Genomic DNA, 22,470 nt, shown 5'->3' with positions numbered 1-22,470 from the left:
GGGATGGCTCATGTCAAGGCAGTTTGTCACTGCTGACATCTACAGGCCAGCTTTGCTAGTATCAGGTCCCCTTTCTGTGACCCTTGATCTACCCCCATCCTGAGTTTTTTTTTTAAATATGAGATAGGTGAAATTCTCAACAAAGCAGTGATAAACCTCTGCTTTCCTAACCTCTCTCAGGTTAGGGTTGAATTGACCATATCGATCTCCTGCTGTCATCTTGGAACAATTCTAGTTATTTTTCAAGCTTTTTTTAGTAACCGGTTTGTTCTATATTCTTACTGTGAATTATGCTTTTTTCTTGAAGCCATCAGCATTTTTGAGCCGCTGTCTTGTCAAATTAACCAATAAGTGGTTTGACTTTAATTTTTTCTCTCTCAACTTTCACTAAACATAAAAGTGCAGTTTCCCCGCTGAGCCCGTCTGAAATATGCACAATTCCTCTCTATCATCATGTTGTTTTTAGACAGCATACTTGTCTTTAAATATTCATTGGGCTTTGTTTGCTATTGTTTGTTTACAGGCTTTAATCACAACCCTCGCCTGGATTCCTCATCCACATCCTTTTTTAATTACTCTGCTGAGCCATTTATTATCCATCATATTGTTTTTTAGCATTCATTATTCATTTCCCTTATCATTTTGTTCTGATAAGGGAATATGCCTGTTGTTTATATTTTTGTTCCATTTTAAATCTGTCATCTCTTCTCTTGATCTTGGTGTTTTCATGGTTTTTGATTTTACTTCATTCTCCTCATCAAAACTAACTTGAAATCAACTATTTATTATATTTCATCATTTGAAGAAAGGAAAAACAAAAGTTTCCCAACAAAGTTTTCTCTAAATTCAGTAATTTAGAACTTTGTGGCAAAAATCAGACTTTTAAATGTTCAGAGTGCTATTATAACCACACTTACAAACGTATCTTTTTTACTTTTTACTTTTTGCATCCACTTTTGAGTAAAACCAATACTGCATACTTTTGCAATATCACGTTTTTATTATCTTCATTTTATTCAGATTCCCAGAAGCATTGTGCGACTCTGCTCTATAAATGAGAGTGAAGCAAGTGTTTTCCACAGGATTTGACTTAAATATCCATTTTATCATCAGACAGAACGGATAAATGTTGTTTTTGGAATAGCAATGCATTTTCCATAAAAAGGAGGGTTCTAAAATATTGCTCAAACTAACCTTAAAGACCCTGCTGGGGTCCTCTAGATACCCCTAGACACAAAAAGGGGCATAACAGCGTCTGACTCAAAACTGTACATCTGGATAGCTCCAATATTGCTTGCCATTTTTGTTGCACCCATAATATTAGGTTGGTAGCGTGAGGGACAGGGGAGAGTTTAAACTAAGAGATCATGGGAAATTAGGGAAGGCTCACTCCACACCAACAGTCCCGCCCACAACTCAGAGGTGAATTTCTAACGAAGTATTGCCAGTCTGCAGAAAATGTGTCCTAGAAAACGACACTGAACAGCACAATCATAATTAAAAGACCACTGGGAATCCAAAGATGATCGCAGTGGGACTTTAATTTATTTTAGGTAAGAACTGCATTAAGATAAATGCTGATCTGTGCTTTCATTTGTGTTTTTTTATATTGCCATTTAGATTAATGTGCACATATTTTTCTTTTCATCAGCTACATAGCTCAATTTATGCACATTATTTAAGCTACCTGTAGAAAAATCCTAAAATCATCTCCCTAAACTAGTCATTTGAGCAGCTAAACAAAGCCAGCCTGAATTTGGACACCTCCAGGACGTCTTCATTGATTCTCCACTTCTTCTGCCTTTTCGGCTTACGTACATGAAATCTTTCTTACACCTCTAAAATGATGTGTTTCAGCCTCGGAACCCCTATAATTGTGCTGCCTCCTTGACATGATAGAAATGTACAGTCGAAGGAAGCTTCAGCATTTATATTTAATCTCCTAACTCTCATCCTTAATGCATGAGGAGAATGGGAGAACCCCTTCACCTCCACCCCCTGGTTTGGCCTGCTGGGAGAGGGAAAGAGGGGGATTAGGGCTGGATTAAGTGTGTGGCGTGAACAGGAGCCACAAGGCCTCCCTTCCTCCCCCCCACCTTCCCTCCATCCATCATTCTCTGGTCCAAGTGCAGGAGCTCGCTCCCTCTGTTCAATCCTAACACTTGCACTTGAACCTGCAGCTAATTGATTTTTGTACATGTTTATTTCATGTCTCATGTCCGAATACATGTCCTTCATGTATAAGGCATGAATTGACATCTTTATATTTTACTGGCTTTCTCTGTAATGCTATGTCACTTTGGGTAAGACTGTTAAAGCCAGTGGTGGGGAGCCTTTAACACGTTTCCCCTCCTGTTTTCTCTGTTAACTTTCACAGATGGATTCCTGAACTGATCTTTATCCTCTTTCAGGAATCCAGTTTAAGCCAGGAAACAAAGGAGGATAAGCTTCTTTTGGTAGACCAAAGAATCACCCAGCCAACAAACAAGGCATCTAACCATTGCAATGTCAATTATTCCCTTTAGTTTAGTGGAAAGTCAATCTTAATCTAAAAGATGGTGTGAAGGGATTTTTTTAATTATTTTTTTTTGGCTTTTAAATTGTAACCTATCCATTTGGTGGGTCATAGCAGCATCAGTTGCTCTATTTAGCTTCTAAAAGGTTTGGTGACACACTTTAAAAACGAGACAAAGAGTTTGGATTGACTTTGTTGATCCAGAATCCTGGTTTTGTGTTTTGGCAATACAGTACAGCCATCCCTTGTTTATCGCAGGATTTAGATTCTAAAAATGACCCGCTATAGGTGAAATCAGCAAAGCAGACACTTTTTATCTCTTGTTTAAACACCCAAGTTCAAACCTTTGTAGAAAAATACGTCTAGAATGAAACTAACGATCTGCTTGCAAATAGATTTTTGTAAATTTGGCAAGTTTAAGTTCTATGGATTTCTATGGCGCCTTAAAATGGCCACAATCAAACAAGGCACTGTACATTTAGAGTTCGAAAACAATGAAAACAACGGCTAAAAAGTTAAAACAATTAAAGATCAAAAGTATGAATAAATGACTTAAAAATGTAAAAATAAAAGCAAAGCAAAACAATAAAGCAGTGAAACACAAACAGAGCAGAGTCTCGTGCTGCGTCAAAAATCTGACTATTAAAAATGGGTTTGAAGAAGTTTTCTAAAACTGAACACATTTGTACAGGAGAGACGGTGCAGAGAAGATTGATGGACAGTGGTCTACAGCCAATCAGTACGCAGAAGGCAGTGTGCCGGGGAAAAAAGCTAGACCAAGAATGTTGAACCATATTATACTGAGGAACCTCATCTCATCAGCCTGTTACTTTTTTCACCAAACTTTTGTTTCAGACTGGACTTGAATTCTTTCTGAAAACATCAACAATGTTGTAATTTTAGCTTAATCTAAGATGCAAATGTTTTAGTCAGTTAATAGAACAAAGTACAACATTTTTCTCTTCTATTGTCCCTTTTACCTCTAAAATCTATCCTTTTGTAGTTAAAAAGTGTGCCTTTAACCTTGTGTTGTTGTTGGTCCTTTCTTTGTGTTACTAATTTTCCTCTCGGTGTGATGTTGTTGGGCATGTGTGCCTCCGTGTATGAATGTAAATAAGCGTGAGAGCACTCATGAGTACTCCATCATTTACAAATCAATATGTTTTTAACACTGATGACATTAGCAATCGCTCACTGTCCTCCCTCCTGTCCTTTCTCATTGACCAAGAAACGCAGTGAACTTTTAATGAGGCATGTTGGGTTAAAGACGGAAGCAGGGCTCAGAGAGGGAAGATGTTTGCGTATCCGAATGGACTTTATTTATAAAGCTGATGTTTTAAGATTGCATTGTGAGTATGAGTTATGTAAAACTGTACATGACGTTTCATGGATGGGCTTAATAGGAAATTTTCTTAAAAGCTCATTTGGTCAATAATTAAATCTTAATATTAGAATTTCGCACTTCTTTTTTTGCAAGTGTCTTCTTTTTCAGGTGGCATTGTGTAAATCAGAATACTAGTACTTATTATTTAAGCTAAACAACAAAGTGACGACCCAGTTACTTTACCTAACAGGTCAAGTTATGGCTTTTAAACTCCACCTCTTTTTGTGCTCTTTCTCCATAGAATCAAAGGTAGAGCACCTTTAATGTTAATGAAGTTGTGCAACACAACAGGCCTATTAGGACAGAGTAGTAAGGGGGCAGCATCCCCAGACTCAACGTCTTTAATATTGCATGTTGGCACCGCCGTTCCTCGCAGCTTCATTTAGCCTGCATTTAGGTTTGTCGCTGCTTTGCTTAGCAGCGATTTGAGTCCAGGAGGGACAAGGATGTCTGATGTGGCGATGGAAGAGGCATGTTGTAGGTTTTCTTGGTGTGGTAGGAGGACATCGTCCCTCACCCTGACTCTGCCCCAATCCCAGCTGGTAAGACGTCAGATTTAAAAGGTCGGCAGGTTTTTGTCTGAGCAGAGACGGCTGTTCTTTATACCTAAATATGCCTCTAAAAAAGTAAAATAAAAGATAATGAAGTAATTTTAGACCAAAACTTACACTAAGCGGTGGCTTCTAAACATTTTGTCAAAATAAAAATATTATATTAATTTCTTCGCTTCTCTGTGCACTTATTAATAATTAATATAACTCTTAATTAAACGGTTGATGTTTAGATTTTTCTGTTAGTTAAAAAAAGAAGGGAGTGTTGATTAATCGGTTATGTACTCATATAAATTCATGTCATTTTTCATGTTCAGCAGCAACTGTCACTTATACCTTTTACAATAAAAAGTAATACATGTTAGTTATCATTGCGTCTAATTGTGTATACATTTTTTGTTGATATATTTTTTGTTTTGTATAGTTGAGGGTGTATACTTGTGGATTTATGGAGTAGTTGACTATTTTTCTGTGTAAATCTGCTGATACTGATCACTATTGGGGCTCTCTGCATTGTCTCTGCTAATCTCAGGTGTAGCAACTGAATGACCAATATTTGCAATGCAAAACCTTTTTTTTCCTTTCAAAAGCACCTCATAATCATCTGTAGTCCCTCGATTTAGGAAGATTGTCAGTTTTTTCTTTCTGTTTTTGATTTTTCTGCATTAATGTTTAATAAATGGGAGTCAGATCCTAACGTTTCCTTATCGTTACAAAGATCTGCAACGTTTATTGGAAGCTCTGTCTGTTGCAGTTGAATATTGACACATCAGTTGTTTGTTATTTAAGTGGTTGAATGATCTGTTTTTCTCCTCGACAGAGCATGTTTGGGTGAATCCTGCATGAAAAATCCTGACATTGAAACTCCATTTAATTTTTCTAGCACATCAGAGTTAGTTTACCGTGTCATTGGCCTCCAGGATCTTCAGCCAACACAAGCCACAACAGTTTATTACTTCTTGATTTTATTTTCAGCATATCCGATATATTTTTCTGGAGAAAATATCAATGAGTGTCACTGTTTTGTTTTCCTTTGTTCATCGTGAGTGCGAGAAAGTGCAACCTTTTTTTGCTTTGATCATTTTGGTTCTCATGCTCTAATCTCTGCTTCCTGTCTGAACAGCTTCCTGCTGACCTCAGTAAGATGCACCTGACAGACCACGCCCACCAGCAGGCAATGCACATGCCTCCCAGCCAATCAGGATGCAGCATCGCCAGTGATTCAGGGAGCAGCAGTCTATCAGATATTTATCAGGTGGGTCTTTGTAAATGTTTTGACTTTTTATTGGAATACACAAACTAATGCAGTAATTTTTTTCTGCACTTGTGTGAAGTTAAATATTTGTTTTCTTGAAATCAATTCAGCTACTTTAAAAAAAAGATTTAAAACAAAAATGTTCCCGTTAATCATTAAAAGACCATTGCATATATATTTTCCTGCTTTTGATTTTCTGTATTTCTTGCCTATCACTTGTCACTCAACCTTCCTATAATCCTTCTCTTCTGCCTAATTATGATCCATCCTGGTGGCTCGTCCGCCAGTACGCCGCCCGCTGTGTATTAAAGGTCATGACTATGAGGTTAACCTTTCTAGATTTCTCATATACCTGTGCTACAGGTATAGGGAACTACATGGCATCATAGAAGCTGGGTTTTTGGACAGTTTTTACTGGTTTTTGATTCTCTTTCCAAGCAGAAAACAGTAAGGTATAGAAGAAGTATAAATATGAAATCATATGATTTAAAATATTTTAGTTTTGAATCTTGACCTATTTCAGTGCGAACTCAAGAGAAAGTGACAAAAGATTTTACATTCAAATTTCTAATAATACAAAGAATGTACTGTAGCCAAGTGCTCATATTTAAATAGCTTAAAACAATTTATGAAAAAGAAAGACATGCTCTTTGATGTTGGTGCATTATTAGTAATATTTGATTAAAAACGTAAAAGTCAGCACTAGTTCTCGTCATTTCACTACTAGAAATATACAAACTTTTTCTGCTTTGTTGCAATCACTGCAAGTCCATTGATTCTGTTTTAAAATTGTAAAATTGTTTCTTATCCTTTTTTCCAGCAGTTTCAAGCAAAACGTTTACTCAACTCCCTTATTACAAGTTAATATCGTCCCTAACGTGACTTGGTGTTGTATTTTCAAAATCGAAAAACAAAGGCTATCAGAATCAGCCAACGATTGTTTGAAAATAATTGAACTCTTGTAATTTGCATCCCTGAAAATAATGATTTTTCTGAACACCACATCAGAATTGTACCACAGTGTTGATCTTGAGGTTGTATGTTGAAAGTATAGTGGGGTTTGCTATAGAAAAAAAGTCCTAATCTTGATTGAGGTGTTTCTTTCTGCAGGATTAAACACTGTCAGCTGACATTTATATGTCAATGTAATAAAACAAAGGCTTCTAAAATGACTTTTATAATTGGAGAAACAAAAGGTTAATCTAGTTGTTGGAAGTCCATATTCATGGATCACTGAATGATGGGCAGTTAATATCCCTGTGTTTAAAAAAAAATGATGTAAATCTGTAGCATTGATGCATGATCAACCTCAATTCATTAATGCCCGTTGTTTTTTATATAACTATCTGTAACCCTAATTCTGTACAACAGCTGGCTGCTAACAGGAAGTCTTTTTATGTGCTTCCTCTAGAGACCAAGACATTTCACTTTGGCTGGAGACATTCCTCTCCTAATGGAATCTCAAAACAAAAAAAAAACACCTTCCATTTCTAATCACAGTTGTTTTATCTTTAGGAATTTTTGCTTCTACGTCTCCTTAAGTTTTATGTCACTCATATTTAACACATTGATTTATTGCTGTACTGAGATGTTTGGCTTCATTTCTGCATCACTTTTTTATGCATCACCTACGGTTGCAGATCTTAGTTACAAATGCTTCTGACCCTTGATGTTAATTTTTATTGTTAGCTTTTTGGGTCTTGCAAATGGTTTATTTTATTAGCTCGTGTGATCTTTACACACAGCTACCCACAAAATGTATGAGAGATATTGCTAAAGAATGCACTCCCTTATTTTTTTAAGGCATGGGCCGCCACTAGCATCTCTTCCTCTAGCTATCTTGTGCCAAAACGAACAAACAAACGACTGCTGACTTGGTATTGTCATAAACAAATGAACATTTTCTTAGAGTAAAAAGTCCCAGCATGTTTTAGGAGAATCTCTTCTTTTTTTAAGTTTGCTATTCAATTCAATTTTATTTATGTTGCCCAATTTTACAACAATAGTTGTCTCTATGGACTTCATACTGGTAATTGTATAGTAAACATAAAATCATAAGGATCAGGAAGTCATAAAATTCAATAGGTAAATTCTAAATAAAGTAACTAAACAGACTAAACTAAACTGGGCATCCCTGCCCTCCTTAGACCAGTGCTTCTCAATTATTTTTCGCAAGCCCCCCCCCCCCCAAAAGAAAATGTTTCGCGCCCCCTCCCCCCACCCCCCATGCCCCCCCCCCCCCCCCCTACACACACTCGCCGTGGTGACCATTTTTTGGGTTAGTATCTGAAAAAATTGTGTAAGTACAGTATACTTAAAATTGTATCTTTCAACATTGACAAAAGAAAAAAGCAATAAAAATCCACTTTCAACAAATATTAACTTTATTTAGCCACAGAAACCCTGTTCTAGTCTAAAACAGAAAATAAGCTTAAAGTGCCTGAAATAAAAGAATCTGTCATTCCTTATTTAAACTAGAAACATTTTGACCAACTGAACCATTTGATGCAGAGAAAAATAATTCAATCAATAAATAATATTAAATGTGAATTGATCTGAAACATTAACACAGCAGCACCAATATATTTAACGTTTTTAGTCTGAAGAAACAGATAAAAAACATTGTGCAGATTTTTTTTCTAAATGATGGATTATTTATTTATGGTGTCACAAAGGTCAGCTGTTTTCCTGCCTGTGTGTGTGTGTGTGTGTGTGTGTATATACATATATATATATATATATATATATATATATATATATATATATATATATATATATTTCCAGACCCCACCCCCTTCAAATTTGGTAGTATTAAAGAACCTCCAATGTCCTCTGTAGATACCAAAATGAGTTAATTCAGTAGCATGCAGTGAGTGGGAAATGTCCTCTAAAGAAAACACTTGTATTGCTAGTAGTAAGTAGGATATTTATTTCTATTAATTTATTTAGTTTTGTCTTCTGGCTTCAGTTTACAAATTAAGTGAAAGAAAATATATCACTAAAATTAAGGGTTGAGCAGCTGCTCCTTTTTCTGTATTTTTTCAAACGTCTGTCTGAATGAGTTTCTAAAAGCACGAGTTTCTTTGGGACTGAACTTGGACCAGGCTCTTGAGAGTTAATCATCATGCCCCTAAGTAGCCCGTAATGCATTCTGGGCTTGTTTCTTCTGCTCTGGAGAGGTAAAAACCTGTGCACAATGTTTAGTGTATTCCGTTTTTGAGAGTAGAGATGGAGCTAAAATCAGTGCAAGTCTGCCTACTCAGAACAACCAACAAAAATCAACAGATGGACTGCAGGGCTGGCACTACCCACGGAGAGCAGACCCTTTCACCCTCTAGGTTGATGGTTCAAATCCCAAGTGACCTCAAACGCCTCTTTCGATTCACACTCTGCCAACCATCTGTCTGCCTACAGGTTGTGAAAGGAGCCGATGAGGCTGCATTTGAATATTTAGCTGGTGGCCTCTGTGTTTGAGGCTGAGACTTGGTGTCGGGGTTTCGCTGAGGGTCGCAGGTACAGCTGCTTATGTGTACGTTGCTCATTGGCCATAGATGCTGGATCCATCCTCAGTCGATAAAGTGTAACAAAAAAGACATAAAATTGCATTTTGCTGCAAAAATATGTTGTGTAACACCGTTTTCACTTTTTTGTGGCCAATAGCTCTCTTCTTTAATAAGATTTGGCGCTCCTTAATTTCTCATTTGATGTACCATCTCTGAGAATGTGACTTAACCATTGGACAATATTACCTTTTTTTTTCAGGCCACGGAAAGTGAGCTGGGAGACGTGGATCTGTCTGGACTTCCAGAGGCAGCTGTAGACAGCGAGGAAGAAGAGGAGGAAGATGAAGATCTGGAGAGAGCTTCGGACGCTCTTCTTGGACGAGATGTCGTCAGAGAGTGTCTGGAAAAAGATCCAGCTGACCGGCACGATGACGACATTGGTGATCAAAATCCTCCTATTGCTCTTTTTGAACATTCCCTAAAACCATTATTTAGAAGAACTACATAAAAATGAAAGTCTTCACCAGAAAAAAATAAACCAAATGAAATGTTTTTCTGGGATGCATATGGTTTTGCCAGATTTATAAATACTGTGATTTTTAGTTAAGATTAAATTATTTTTATAGCAAACAACAGACAGGTGATTTTTTTTTTTTTAAATGGAGTCTAAGCGGTGCTGCTCTTTCAGTAATAGGCAACCAGAGAAACATGCTCATTAGTGAGAGCCTGTGGTGTCTTAGAGGAGAAGGTAAACACATCAGAGAGCTCAGAGAAGTTGTGAGATGGCCTGCTGAGTACCTGCCTGGAGTCTGGCCTTCTCCTGGCCTTCACTCGAACTGCCAGAGCACATTCTGTGTTGAGGGTTGTGTAACCAAGTGGCTCAGTTGATAACAGGCATTCATTGCTGTGTGTTTTTACACTTTATTCACAACCGCAGTCAGAATACGTAATGTATTCAGTTTGTCATGTTGCAAAAAAAATCTAAAAAAATTCAGAGGGAAATTTAGAAAAGTATCAAAAGTCCACATATCGAGGGGAAAAAATGGAAAGAGGATAAGATGTTGGCCAGACTACGAGTATGGTGTGCAGTTTAGAACAAGATGGTCAGCCTGTGGCTTCAGCAGCAGAACCTGACACAGAACAAAGACAAACAATACATTTACAAACAGGGTCTTAGAACAGTCACAATTTTTTTTAAATAGTGTAAGACTTATGCATCTTTTTATTTACTCTGTACATGCATCAAGCTCCTTTGTTTACCAATTTCTTTGTATTAAGCCAAATAAGGAAAATCTAAGGTTTTTATAAAAACATTTCAGAGGAAAGTGTATTTGTTTTGTAAAAAAAAAGTTCAACAGGATTAAATAGTGAGGGCTACATAATAAGGAATAGGACAGGCAAGTTTGTTGTGCACTCCTTAAAGATTTTTTTTAAAAAAAGAACCCACTGCCATTATTTGATGTTGTTTCAATGGCTGCACATTTCTTTGTTCATAATCTATTTTTTCCTCTTTGCCTTGTATTCACTTTCTGTAACCGGTTTTCTTCCGTTCAGAACAACTGCTGGAGTTCATGCACCAGCTGCCAGCGTTTGCCAACATGACCATGTCTGTCCGGAGGGAGCTGTGCAAGGTCATGGTCTTTGAGGTGGTGGAGCAGGCTGGCCATGTCATACTACGCGACAAACAAGAGGTATGGATGAAAACACAAAGAATTTGGGGAAAACTAAGCCAAAAGAAGCAACTTTAGTAACAAAAACTTGAAAAGAAGACTTGTTTAATAGATTTTTTTTGACATCTACTATTGTTAAGTTGTCTGTGTTGATGAATCATTTTCAGAGTAATTAGAAAATGAATAATGTTTTATTACATCTGGTTAAATAACACAGTTACACTGAATCATTAAGATAAAAAAAAAATGTCTTCTATATATATATATATATATATAAAACATTTACTCTAACTCGATCTAGAATAAACGGTTGTTTATTATGTTTGTCTTTTGTTCTGCAAAGATGCAACTGTAGGAGATACACGTCTGAACAACATACATTACAGACCAAAAGTTTGGACACACGTTCCCATTCATTTGAATGAGAAGGTGTGTCCAAACTTTAGGTCTGTACTGTACAAGCATTTGATGATACTTGTTTCCAAATGCACGCACCCTCTCCGTCATCCAGTCTAACCAAAGCTTCTTCACACAGAGGCTGGTGTGGTGTGCAGTCAGAGCTGTCAGTCACGATTACATGCCTGAGAAGCTGGAGCGCTCTCCCAGCTGTTTTAAAGAATACCATCAGAACTGACAGGGTGATAAATGACTGAAAACTACTCGCCATTTAGCCTAGGAGGACCAGAACACACATCAGCATGAGGACACTGCGAATGCATCCACGAAGGTTCAGATGAATGGGAAGTGTGCTGCTCAAAGACTGTCTGCGTCGTGTTGATTGATGGGCAGCTCTGCCTTTCGCTGTCTCTCTGTGGAATCATGGTGAACGTCAGCGCTTGGCTCCTTTCAGAAGTCCAGAGGACTTGTCAATGTGAGAGTAAAAGAGAAAGAAAAATAATAAAATGTAAAAAAAAAACACACACAAGAAACAAGTGCTGGATCCAACAGGGGGCTGCCAGGGACAGCAGATGCTTTATTGACTCATTGTAGCTGAATTTATAATAACTTTGTGTTTACCCATGTCTGGAGGCTGCTGCATTTTTCATCAAGGAAATCCAGAGGCTATACTATACTATACTTTAAGAAATATGGGAAAGCTGTACAAAAAAACTGCTCTCAAGAGGATTTTTTTTACAAGAACGCTTGTGCGATTACCTTTCCCTTCCCTTATATTTATCAGTCCTGAGGAAAGAAAAAAAGGGGGGGAGCCCAAACAGAATTAAACTGGTGCAGACACAGTTGGAGGAGAGGCTAATTGATTTACTCAGTAAGAAAGATCTGGAGAATGAAAAGCAGTGAGGAGGAAACATTCGCCGCAGAAGGTGCTTAGGGCTCGGTTGTACTCCCTCCATCATCCTCTCGCCCTGCAATGAATAGACCACTGCCAGCATTTGACTTTGTTTGAATCTCAGGCTGTTCCAGCTTTAGTATCTATTTCTACCTCATAGATGACTGCAAATTACTTTGCTGTTTTAACCCTTTAATATTCTTTTGACTAAAGTAAATATTTAACCGTTAGCAGGTGCAGAGCTGCTGAGAGGGGCTTGGTGTGGTGCACTGTCAGCTGGCGGTCAGGGGGTCGACAGAAACGCAAAAATAAAACACTGCTTAGAAATAGTAATTGTTTTGGCAGAAATTGATACCAATATTGCTAAATAAAATACAGCAATATTTATTTATTTTTTCATATGCCGCTAGATTAATCGTCTCTCAGTAATATGCAGACTTTTTTCTCCTTTTTGCAGTTTTATTGTCAACGTTTTATTATATGTTTCTGGTTAGCTATACAAAATCACACTATCACACAATACCAGAAATTATTTGCTATTTTTTTTCCTATTTAGCATCTTATCTAAGAGCAGGATATTCTCCTTTTATTTCCAGAATGCTACAGTATTAAACCAAATGAAGCATTTTACACAGTATATCAGTGGAGGCATGTAGATGGACACTTTTTTTTTAAGTAGTTGCTGTTATACCTCAGTGGAAATCTGAAAAAAGGTTTTTTTATTGTCCTGTTTTGTGTTTGTCCTTAAGCTCGACAACTGGCGTGTCATCCTAAATGGAGCCGTGGAGATAAGCTACCCAGATGGAAGAGAAGAAACTCTCTGCATGGGAAACAGCTTCGGCATCTCTCCATCGCTGGAAAAACAATACATGTGTGGAGAGGTTCGCACCAAGGGCGATGACTGCCAGGTAAAGCCGAACGGATGAGCCTATTTGTTAGGAAAAAGGCCGTTTCCAGCTGCTTAAATAGGACTTTTGAGGATCTCCCTCTCATGAGAAGGAGGTGAAAGGTGTACATTTTCTTTTTTGCTATGCTAAGCTCAACTTACTTTTGCTTTATGTGTGCCAGTCTTAAAAATGTCAAAGTTGAGTCTTGTTTTCATTTCTTCTTTTGACCATAAAAGGTCGACCAGCATATCGACTTCCTGAAAACCGTTTCACTTACCTGATGAAACTTGTAGGTTTTCTCTACAGGGCAAGGAGCCAGCGGGTTTCTCTTCTAGTTGTTTAGTTGTTTGACCAAACAGTTTTAAATGGAGCTGGGATTTGAAAAGGGAAACAAGCTCAACATTAAATTAAAGTCCTTCTGTCCACACCGCCCAGTTCCTCTGTTGTGCGCATCATTTCCTTTCCTTAAATGTGCAGGAAGTTGCAGAACTTGTCAAAATCTCCTCTAAACACATTCTGCTCAGCGTGATTCAATGTGAAGCTACGTTTTTGCGGGTTGGCTCAGATGCACAGATGATTCTGTCTTCTTAAACTGGTCCTTGTTTACTTAACTTTATTCACTTTGGACAGAGATTTGAGCTGCTCCTGGTCGTTCCTTTTTTTATTTTATTTCCCATGACTCTGGCTAAATGCTCTCTGGCTTCTTCTGTGCTGTTGCTTCAGTACCCGACCGTGGTGCAAAGCAACATTTTACTCTACTACAAGTTCACCCGCTGTCCCCATGTCATCCTCGACCAGTTTGTCTGCATCGCTAAGGAGGACTACTGGCGTATCCTCAACCATGTTGAGAAGAACACGCACAAGGTGGAGGAGGAGGGGGAGATCGTGATGGTGAAGGAGCACCGGGAGCTCGACCGCAGTGGGACCAGGAAAGGACACATCGTGATCAAGGTTTGACACGTTTTTCTTTTGTTTTTAACTTTATTTGCTTTGTCTTGTAAGTGAGGATAAAAGAAAAATCAAAACTGAGAATACCATAAAAAAAATGGCAGAGTAAAAATAAATAAATAATTAGAATTTGTAGAAGTAAGGTAAGAGAGAACTTAAAAAAAAATTCTGCATTAATTGGATAAATTATTGTAGTAATTATTATTTAATTTTTATTTTTTTATGCTTGAAATACATTTAAGATACTTGAAATAATCAGAAAAATGGTAATCAAAGGGTATGTGTTTTTCTATTTATTTACATAGAGTATTTTCAAAAAATAATGGAAAAAAAAAGTATTCTCCTTTTTTTCATTGTTTCTTAACAGAAATTAAATGAAACGCTTTAACTCTATGAGTTTATTGAGTTTGTAAGAAGAGCTTTTCCTCTGAAATCAGTCTGTAAAAAACATTTAAAGTGTGAATTACTTACAGTCCTCAGCATTAAAGAAATCTCTGAAGTTTTTTTTTCCGAAGTCGTCTAAAAAGTTAGCCGTTATTCTGAGTTTTGGCCCAGGATAAAAGTTTACTAAACTGCATTAGCAGGTTTACACATCTTGATGTAGATGGCAGTGGAACGTTCATCGATTGATTTATTTCAAGCAACTTCAGCAATAAAAACTACGGTGGCCCTGAAGTGCAAATCACATCAACAAATCACTCTACACAAAACATATTAAAGATTCCAGTAACAATTAAAAATAAAAAAACCTAATAAATAAAAACAACAACATCACATCTTGGAAATTAAAATACATTTGTAAGACTCTAAATGTAAAAAATAAAACATTTGGGAAAGCAAAAGTAATTCCCAGTAATCAAATGTTAAAAATGAGACAAAAGAAGACAGCGGAAAAGGTAGGTGTTCTGAGACGTCACTGGATGATGATGTTTGAGTTTTGAAAAAAAAAAAAAGGATGTTTTACCTGACCTGAGATAAGGAGTTAATTGAGAAATCACTAAGCGTTTGCAGTGACTATGGTCTGAAACCCAAAGGAATATTGTCTGCAGGAAGATATTACTCTGCTGAATAATTCCTGGTGGAAAAGGTGAACAAATGTCATCATCCAATTAGTGATGTCCAATAGTACATACTTTTTCCATTTTTTTGTTTTGTTTCATTGTATTTTTAACATTTCATTTAGATTTCTGGAAGTTACTTTTGTTTTCTGAGATGTTTTATTTTTATTTTGTTTCTTTTTTTTTATTAGTATAGTTTCTTTTTTTATAAAAGATTTTTTTGTTTTCATTTATAAAATGCAATGTTGTATTTGTGTAGCTTTTTTAATTTTCATTTTTGATCTTTAATTATTTGTTGGGGTTTAGATATCTGTTAATGTGATTTGCATTTCAGGTTCACTGTATCAAACAAATAATAAAGACAATAAAAATAAAAACTAGATTAAAATATTAGAGCTGTCACTAACAATTATTTCAGTAATCGATTAGTCAATGATTATTGTTTATGTAAAGTGATGGGCACATTTATTTTTTTACGAAAGGGGATGGTGCTGATATTCACTCTGTGGTGGTTTATGTCATGCCAATGCTCGACGTATGGTGCATTCATAAAAATTGAAATTTTACATTTATAGTTTATGTATTTCAATTTGACAGTATAAAAGATAAAAAGTTTAAGGTCCCAGGTAAACTATATGCCAGCACAGAAAAAGCCATAATTGGCTAGCAAGCTATCCAGTTCTTGCGCTCATGCAAACAGCACACACAACCCATTGAATTCAAGAAATATTATGATGTTGGTTCAGATATTTTGAAAAATTCTGTGAAGAAAAACTAAGCTTTTGTTAAATAAAAAGATTCAGCATGACCAGACCAGAATAAAAAAACAGAAATACATTTTTTTTAAATAAAATTGTAAGTTTTTGCCTTTTTTTTTCTTTCTATATAGCTCAAGGGATGGGTTAGAATGATTTAACCACAGGAATTTCTTTCACACTCAGCTTCTTGATAAAACCTCCGTTCAGCCTCTTAAGGTTCTTTGTTGATCATTACAAGGCACCTCTGGCACTATTAGTGTTTGCCTGAGCACTATCTTGTACGCTGCATCGCTATGCCTTCCAAAGCCTTTTGATCCTTTCCCTAAAGCTCCGGAGGAATCCAAGTATTGATCGGATAATGGGTCTGAATGATTCTCTTGGCTGCTGCTCACAAGAAGGCTGTTGGTTCTAAAGCTTGTTCAGTGGAGACGAGTCAATTCACGACTGTTAGCATTTCCGCTTCTCTATTTTGACTTTGTTCTTTTGTGTCAGACAAAAGTGGATGCCTCTCTACTTTCTGTTTCCTGTCAAGTAAATCGTTTTTGTGTTTTTTTTGTCTGCTGCAAGCACCATTAACAAACTCGCCAAAAGCTGTAGAGAAGAAATCACTAAAAATGTTTTGACCTTTTTTCTAAAATTAGGATTTTAGTCCATAGTATGTATTGTTTTTCTTGGTATAGATGAATGTCAGTCTAACCTGTGAGCGCCTATAGTTGCTGTTGTTTCTTGATTTTCTTAGTAAATGACTGACAGCTTCAATCAATAGTTCTGTTTTGTTTTTTGAACTATTTCTATGTACTTTATTCATTCTTAAGAGTTTGTTTATTTATGGTTGGTAAAGTATACATAGCTGATGAGAAGTTAAAAACTGGATAATGATAATTTAGGTAAAGAAAAAGGAAAAGTAAAGTAAAGCCGGGGTGGGATCATGTAAGTTTCAAGCAATCTATAGAACTCCTTTTGACAATCTTAATATTTAAAAGTTTTATTGTGTCATGATCTATGTGCAAAAGAGCTACTAATATGTTTATTTATGATCAAGAATAATAGTTCAATTATTTACTAGTGTTTGTGGATGTCTGTGTATTTTCTAATCAATTTAACTAGTAATAATCCAATTTTTGATAAATCCTTGTATAGATATAAATTTCTGTTGATTGTCCTGCTTTTGGATTATTTTTCTTTTATTGCTTGAGACAAACCATTTCCAAATCCATATCCTCTTTTTTTTCAACATGTATTCATATTTTTGTGGTTGTTAGGGAACCCCAGAGCGTCTGATCATGCATCTGGTGGAGGAACCATCAGTTGTGGACCCTACCTACATTGAGGATTTCTTGCTGACCTACAGAACCTTTCTTTCAAGTCCTATGGAGGTTGGAAAGAAACTTCTGGAGTGGTTTCAGAAGGACAGCCTTCAGGACACGGTGAGTTAGTTTGCTTATCCAGCACCACATAACAAAAAATCTGCAACCTTTCTACTTTCAGGAAATGTAATGAGTATAAAACTGTTCCGATGCTGCTTTTATAGTCTTATACTTCATCCCTTCATTGATGGTCATTGTGCAAAGGTCAGCACTCCTTATTTATTAATGCATATCGATGTAAATCATGTGTTTTGCCCCTCACATGACGATCAATACAGGTTGCAGCAAGGTCAGCTGTCCTTGAGCCAAGTAGCGATTTTCTTCTCTTTGCCTGACTCTATTGGTGTCCATAACTGCTTTAAACTAAAATTAGTTGTGTAATGTCAATGTCCTTTATGTAGCTGTCAATCTGGGTTATAATCTTTGACGGCTCTTGTAGACTACAGGTGAGCGGGACCAGGCCAATGAGTGCAAGCTAACAGAACACAGGAGAGGAAAAACACAAAAAACTCCACTGACATGTATAATCTATCCAGTCGTTTCTTGGGAAGATTCTAATAAATGTAAACTTTAAAAATTATTTTTGTATTTTAATATTTAATGGATTAAAAAAAGCAGACACAATCAAACTCGTGTTTTATGACATGACGCTGAAGTTGTTCTGACAGTTTTTTGTTTTTTCAAATGTATTTACCAGTGAATCATAAATAACTGTTATGATATTAGACCACATGCAAAACTGAACAGGAGCAAACCTATGATTCACTAATAAGTGTTAATGTGACTAAATATAATCTTTGGCACTAAGATAAACATCATTAATATTTAATATTAGTATTAATGAGTTAAAGGACTTAGAAATTAAGTCCTTTAACTCATTAATAATAATATTAGATATCTTATTAATCCAAATAAAGTGGACTTTAATGACAGAAAATTATTTATTATTGGAATTGAGTTGCTTTTTTTTAACCCTTTGATGTAATCCACAAAAATATTTGCCATTTAACTTTTAATGAGAAATAGATTGTATCAATTATAGCAATTATTGGGTGAAGTTTCTGCTCACAGTAAGGTTTGTCTAAGATCCATAAATAGCAACAAGTGTTCAGGAAAAAAAACACCTCAATTATCCACTGTCTCAAGTGTGATTCACTCATTTTTAACATGTTTAACTGTATTGTAGGTAATTAATTACCGTATTTTCCGGACTATGAGTCGCTCCGGAGTATCGGTCACACCAGCCAAAAAATGCATTATAAAGTAGAAAAAAACACAGATAAGTCGCACTGGACTATAAGTCGCATTTTGACGGGAAATTTCTTTGACAAAATCTGAGACCAAGAACTAATAACTTGCACAACCTCATATGACACAATCATAGCAGAATGTTTATCTCATAATTTCACAGTAATTCTTTCTCATACTTATTTATTTATTCCTTTCATGAAGCATCATTGGCCAACTAATACTCTGTTTTCATCCTGTATTTGTAGAATGTAGTCATTTTTATTGCATTTCTGAATCTATGAAATCATTGGAAAATAGAATATTATGTTGTTAGCCTTCAAGATTTTACTGTAAAAAAAAGTTTGCTGATTCTCTGAGTCACTTAACATACTCTTAACACTTAACATACCTCATACATCAAATTGACCCCGGAACATCATCTCTGTTCCTCACAAATGAACATAACAGGAGGGTTAACGATGTATTTATTTCAATTTATTTCTAATGTAAGTCGCTGCGGAGTATAAGTCGCACCCCTTGCCAAACTATGAAAAAAAGGGCGACTTATAGTCCGGAAAATACGGTAATATTATAAATAAATGTTTTTTTATTTTTTTATTTATGAAACGATCTATTTTGAAATGAGCAGGAAAAGCTCTTCTGCTGGCTCTAGTGGAAGGATAATCCACTGCAGGGCAGAAAACATGGACCAAGTTACACACAATTGGTTTTAGGGTTACGTTTTGATCATGATTTTGAGATCAGGGACTCTGAAATGCATTTAACTAGTTCTAAATGAAAGGTTATAGAGGGTTAGGAAAACATGTTTAGCTGTAGTTAAAGGACATGTTTTGATTCAACACAATTTTCATGCCTGTAGATCAGTGTTTTTCAACCAGGGAAATTGCCCTCAGTCACTGATCTAAAAACATTTTCCATCTCCAGGAAATCAGCTCTTTGTTCATCCAAACAGGCCCTGATAAAACACTGAGTAGTTAGGAATATAAAAGATCTTAAAATTACTTTTTCTTTGTGTTTATTTAATTCTATTAAAGACATTTTGAAAAGAATGACGGTACCGCGATTTAGCTGCAGCTATAACTGTGTAAGGAAAAGTCCCGCCCCTTTAACTGTCTCCGCCAATCATTCTTGAAGGCTTAATCACATGTCATCAGTCTGACCAATCAGAAGTGGGGAAAGTCTTCACTTCCTTGTTCTTAATTCTGCTGATAAAGTCGCTCAGTTCTAACATAAATACCAGCTGAAGCTCGTCTTTAGCGGTGTAGCTAAAGCTTTCCATAGATTCCGGTGTCAGACCGTGGAACAAGGGAACAAAACAATGAAGCTCAGAGACGCTAGTCTGTCTGCCCTTTTTCAGTTCAGTTTTCACAGTACATCTCCCATGATGCATTGGCTTAAAGAAACAGCGCACAATGAGTCGTCCTTGTGAAACGTCTTGAAAGGTTAAAGTGTGTCGTGGCTCAAAAAAGGTTGAAAAACACTGCTGTAGATGATATTCAGTCTGTGGAAACGAAGGTTGATGTTTGATCTCATAGGTAACCAGAATCGTTCTGCTGTGGGTCAACAACCACTTCAACGACTTTGAGGGCGACCCAGCGATGACGCGCTTCCTAGAGGAGTTTGAGAAACATCTAGAAGCTACAGTAAGATTCATTCATAATTTAACAAATGCAATGATTCTTTTCCAATTTTGCTTCTGATTGTTCTTTTATTATTTAGGAAATTAGTTGAATTAATTGCTTGTTTAAGTTTGATAGACAGAAAAGAAGTTGTTTTGAGCTAGTGCAGGTTTTATTCCTGCTTGTATGGGTATCATCATTCCATTAATCAGATTTAATCATTTATTTTTACACTTTGTTTTGCTCTGTTGGAGGCACAACCTCACTATTATCTCATCCCCTCTCTGAAATAGAAAATGAAGGGCCATTTGAGGCTGCTAAACATTGCCTGTGCAGCCAAGGCCAAGCTGAGACAGATCACTCTGCAGAAGGCGTCCCGCGAGTCGCCTCTCCACTTTAAACTGCTGGGCGGCAGCGAGAGAGGATTTGGCATCTTTGTGGAGATGGTGGAGGAGGGAAGCAAGGCTGCAGAGACCGGGCTCAAACGAGGAGATCAGGTGAGCAAATGGGCTGTTCTGATGGGAGAAGACCTGCTGGTGCTGGAAAATTCAAAGAACTAGCTCCAAAAAAAACCCCGCTTTGATCAAAATTGTGTTTGTGTTTTTCACCTACATTATAAAATGTATTGTTAAACAAATTTAAAGTATTGAAGGTTACATTAAAGGACTTTTTTCCCCAGTATATTAGACACGAAATATTTTTGCTCCATGGGTAAATTAAGTACCATAGTAGAAATGAGACACAGAAATGCTTTTTTATTTAAAATGTGTAAAAGCTTAAAATACAGTTGACTAAAGTCCAAAGTTTGAATCCTGACAGGAAAATATTTTGCTCTTTGCACTGTTAACTGGGAACCTTTGCCAGAACAAATGAATAAAGTCATGTGATTCTTATCATTAGATCCAGTTTTTTTGCTTTGCTAAATTGATTAAAAAATATATATAATTTTTCTTGAATAATTCTGTATGAGGTTTGACAGTAAAACTATTAAAAAGACAGACTTATTGATAAAGTAATGATCTATTTTTTTTTAAATAGCTTCTTTTTTTAAAGGATTTTTCATTGTAATTGTTTTTACTTCTCATCTTGGTGTTTCTATGGTCTGTTGCTGAATTGCTTCCTAACAAATCTAAACTATGATTTATGGAGAAGTCTTTGCAATCACTTTTTTTTTCTTTTTAGCAAATCCTTTAACCCATAGTTAACCCTAAATGCTAATTATGTTCAGATTTATAAGCATTTAAAAACAACAAAGCAGGCAAATCACACAATCATTTGTGATTGAAATAACAAACTGTTCAAAAGTTTAACAGAAAAGACTGTTTACCCTCCAGATGAATACCGAATTCCTTATCTACATGTACATTTTTCATTCTGCTATGTTCCCTATTTCTCTGTATTTTAGATCATGGAGATCAATGGACAAAGCTTTGAGAACATCTCCTTCTCCAAGGCTTTAGACATCCTGAAAAACAACACACACCTGTCTCTTACTGTCAAAACGAATATATTTGGTGAGTGTTCTTCTCAAACCAATATGGTCATTATAATTCAACAGTTGGGTCTGGGATTAGTCATCAAACATCTTCTTCTCCAACAGTCTTCAAAGAGCTCCACAGCAGAATCCTGAATGAGAAAAAGAACGGCGGCCCCCATATTCCCAAAATTCAGGAGAAAAAAGGCAACCGCTTATCCATCCCTGAGCTTCCAGGAGACATGGAGTTTGCCACAGACCACAAGGCCACTCGCAAAATGAAGGCCAACACTGTGTCAGGAGGACGGAACCGGATCAGGAAGATGCTGGAGAAAACTCGCTTCAGCATACTTCCACCTAAACCTTTCAAGTAAGACATGTTCTCATCAAATTGGAATATTTGACATGGATACCTACAGTAACATTAGCAAAGTAAAAAGGGGGGACCAGAGGAGGATAACCTCATGCTAGCATGGAGCATTTTTCATTGGCTGAAATAGTTTATACATTATGGTATTCTTTGAAAGAATAGGGAGAGACGGTAGTCTTGTTTTTTTTTTTTTTTTTTTTTTAACTTGTTCTGTCCAACAACTGAGCAAGCAGATGGGAGCTGTGGTCTTGTTTCAAACAAGCTATCTGCCTTTATTTTCCAGTTTGGTAGTGTTCATTGTAAAATAGTTTGGTCTTAGATATGTATCCACTTTGAGTCTTTATTCTCACTTGCCCACAGCAGAGGTAATGTTTTAAAAAATACAGCATATCTTCCTTGTATAAACACTGTCATTCATAACCGTTTACTGTATTGACAACCTTTATAGCGGTTTTACAGAATAGTGTTCATAGTCAATAGTTTGCCCCTAACACAGCCATAAAACTTCCACTTTCGGCGTCTCCCATCAGGGGTCGCCACAGCGAACAAGTCGCATGGTAAATTTGGCAATG

The 22,470-nt window shown here is 36.5% G+C and overlaps 1 protein-coding gene across 30 annotated transcripts in view; it reads left to right on the top strand.

The window, feature by feature from the left end:
• rapgef6 (Rap guanine nucleotide exchange factor (GEF) 6) overlaps positions 1-22,470 on the top strand; it is a 122,642-nt gene that overhangs the window by 70,649 nt on the left and 29,523 nt on the right. For all 30 annotated transcript variants that reach the window (XR_013647522.1, XR_013647521.1, XM_078930952.1 and 27 more), the window contains 10 exons: positions 5,574-5,705; positions 9,468-9,648; positions 10,763-10,899; positions 12,916-13,074; positions 13,852-14,004; positions 17,080-17,244; positions 19,971-20,078; positions 20,348-20,551; positions 21,460-21,568; positions 21,655-21,898. Coding sequence is in view for 28 of the 30 variants with exons in the window: in XM_078930952.1 (XP_078787078.1) it covers positions 5,574-5,705; positions 9,468-9,648; positions 10,763-10,899; positions 12,916-13,074; positions 13,852-14,004; positions 17,080-17,244; positions 19,971-20,078; positions 20,348-20,551; positions 21,460-21,568; positions 21,655-21,898 (1,592 nt within the window). In the remaining 2 variants the exon portion in view is untranslated. The remainder of the gene's footprint in view (positions 1-5,573; positions 5,706-9,467; positions 9,649-10,762; positions 10,900-12,915; positions 13,075-13,851; positions 14,005-17,079; positions 17,245-19,970; positions 20,079-20,347; positions 20,552-21,459; positions 21,569-21,654; positions 21,899-22,470) is intronic.

The sequence above is a fragment of the Oryzias latipes genome, chromosome 14 (genome assembly GCF_053564925.1).
Source record: "Oryzias latipes strain Hd-rR chromosome 14, Olatipes_Hd-rR_3.1".
Lineage (NCBI taxonomy): Eukaryota > Metazoa > Chordata > Actinopteri > Beloniformes > Adrianichthyidae > Oryzias > Oryzias latipes.
Note: the sequence above shows the minus strand (reverse complement) of the source record. Positions and strands in the feature narration are given on the sequence as shown.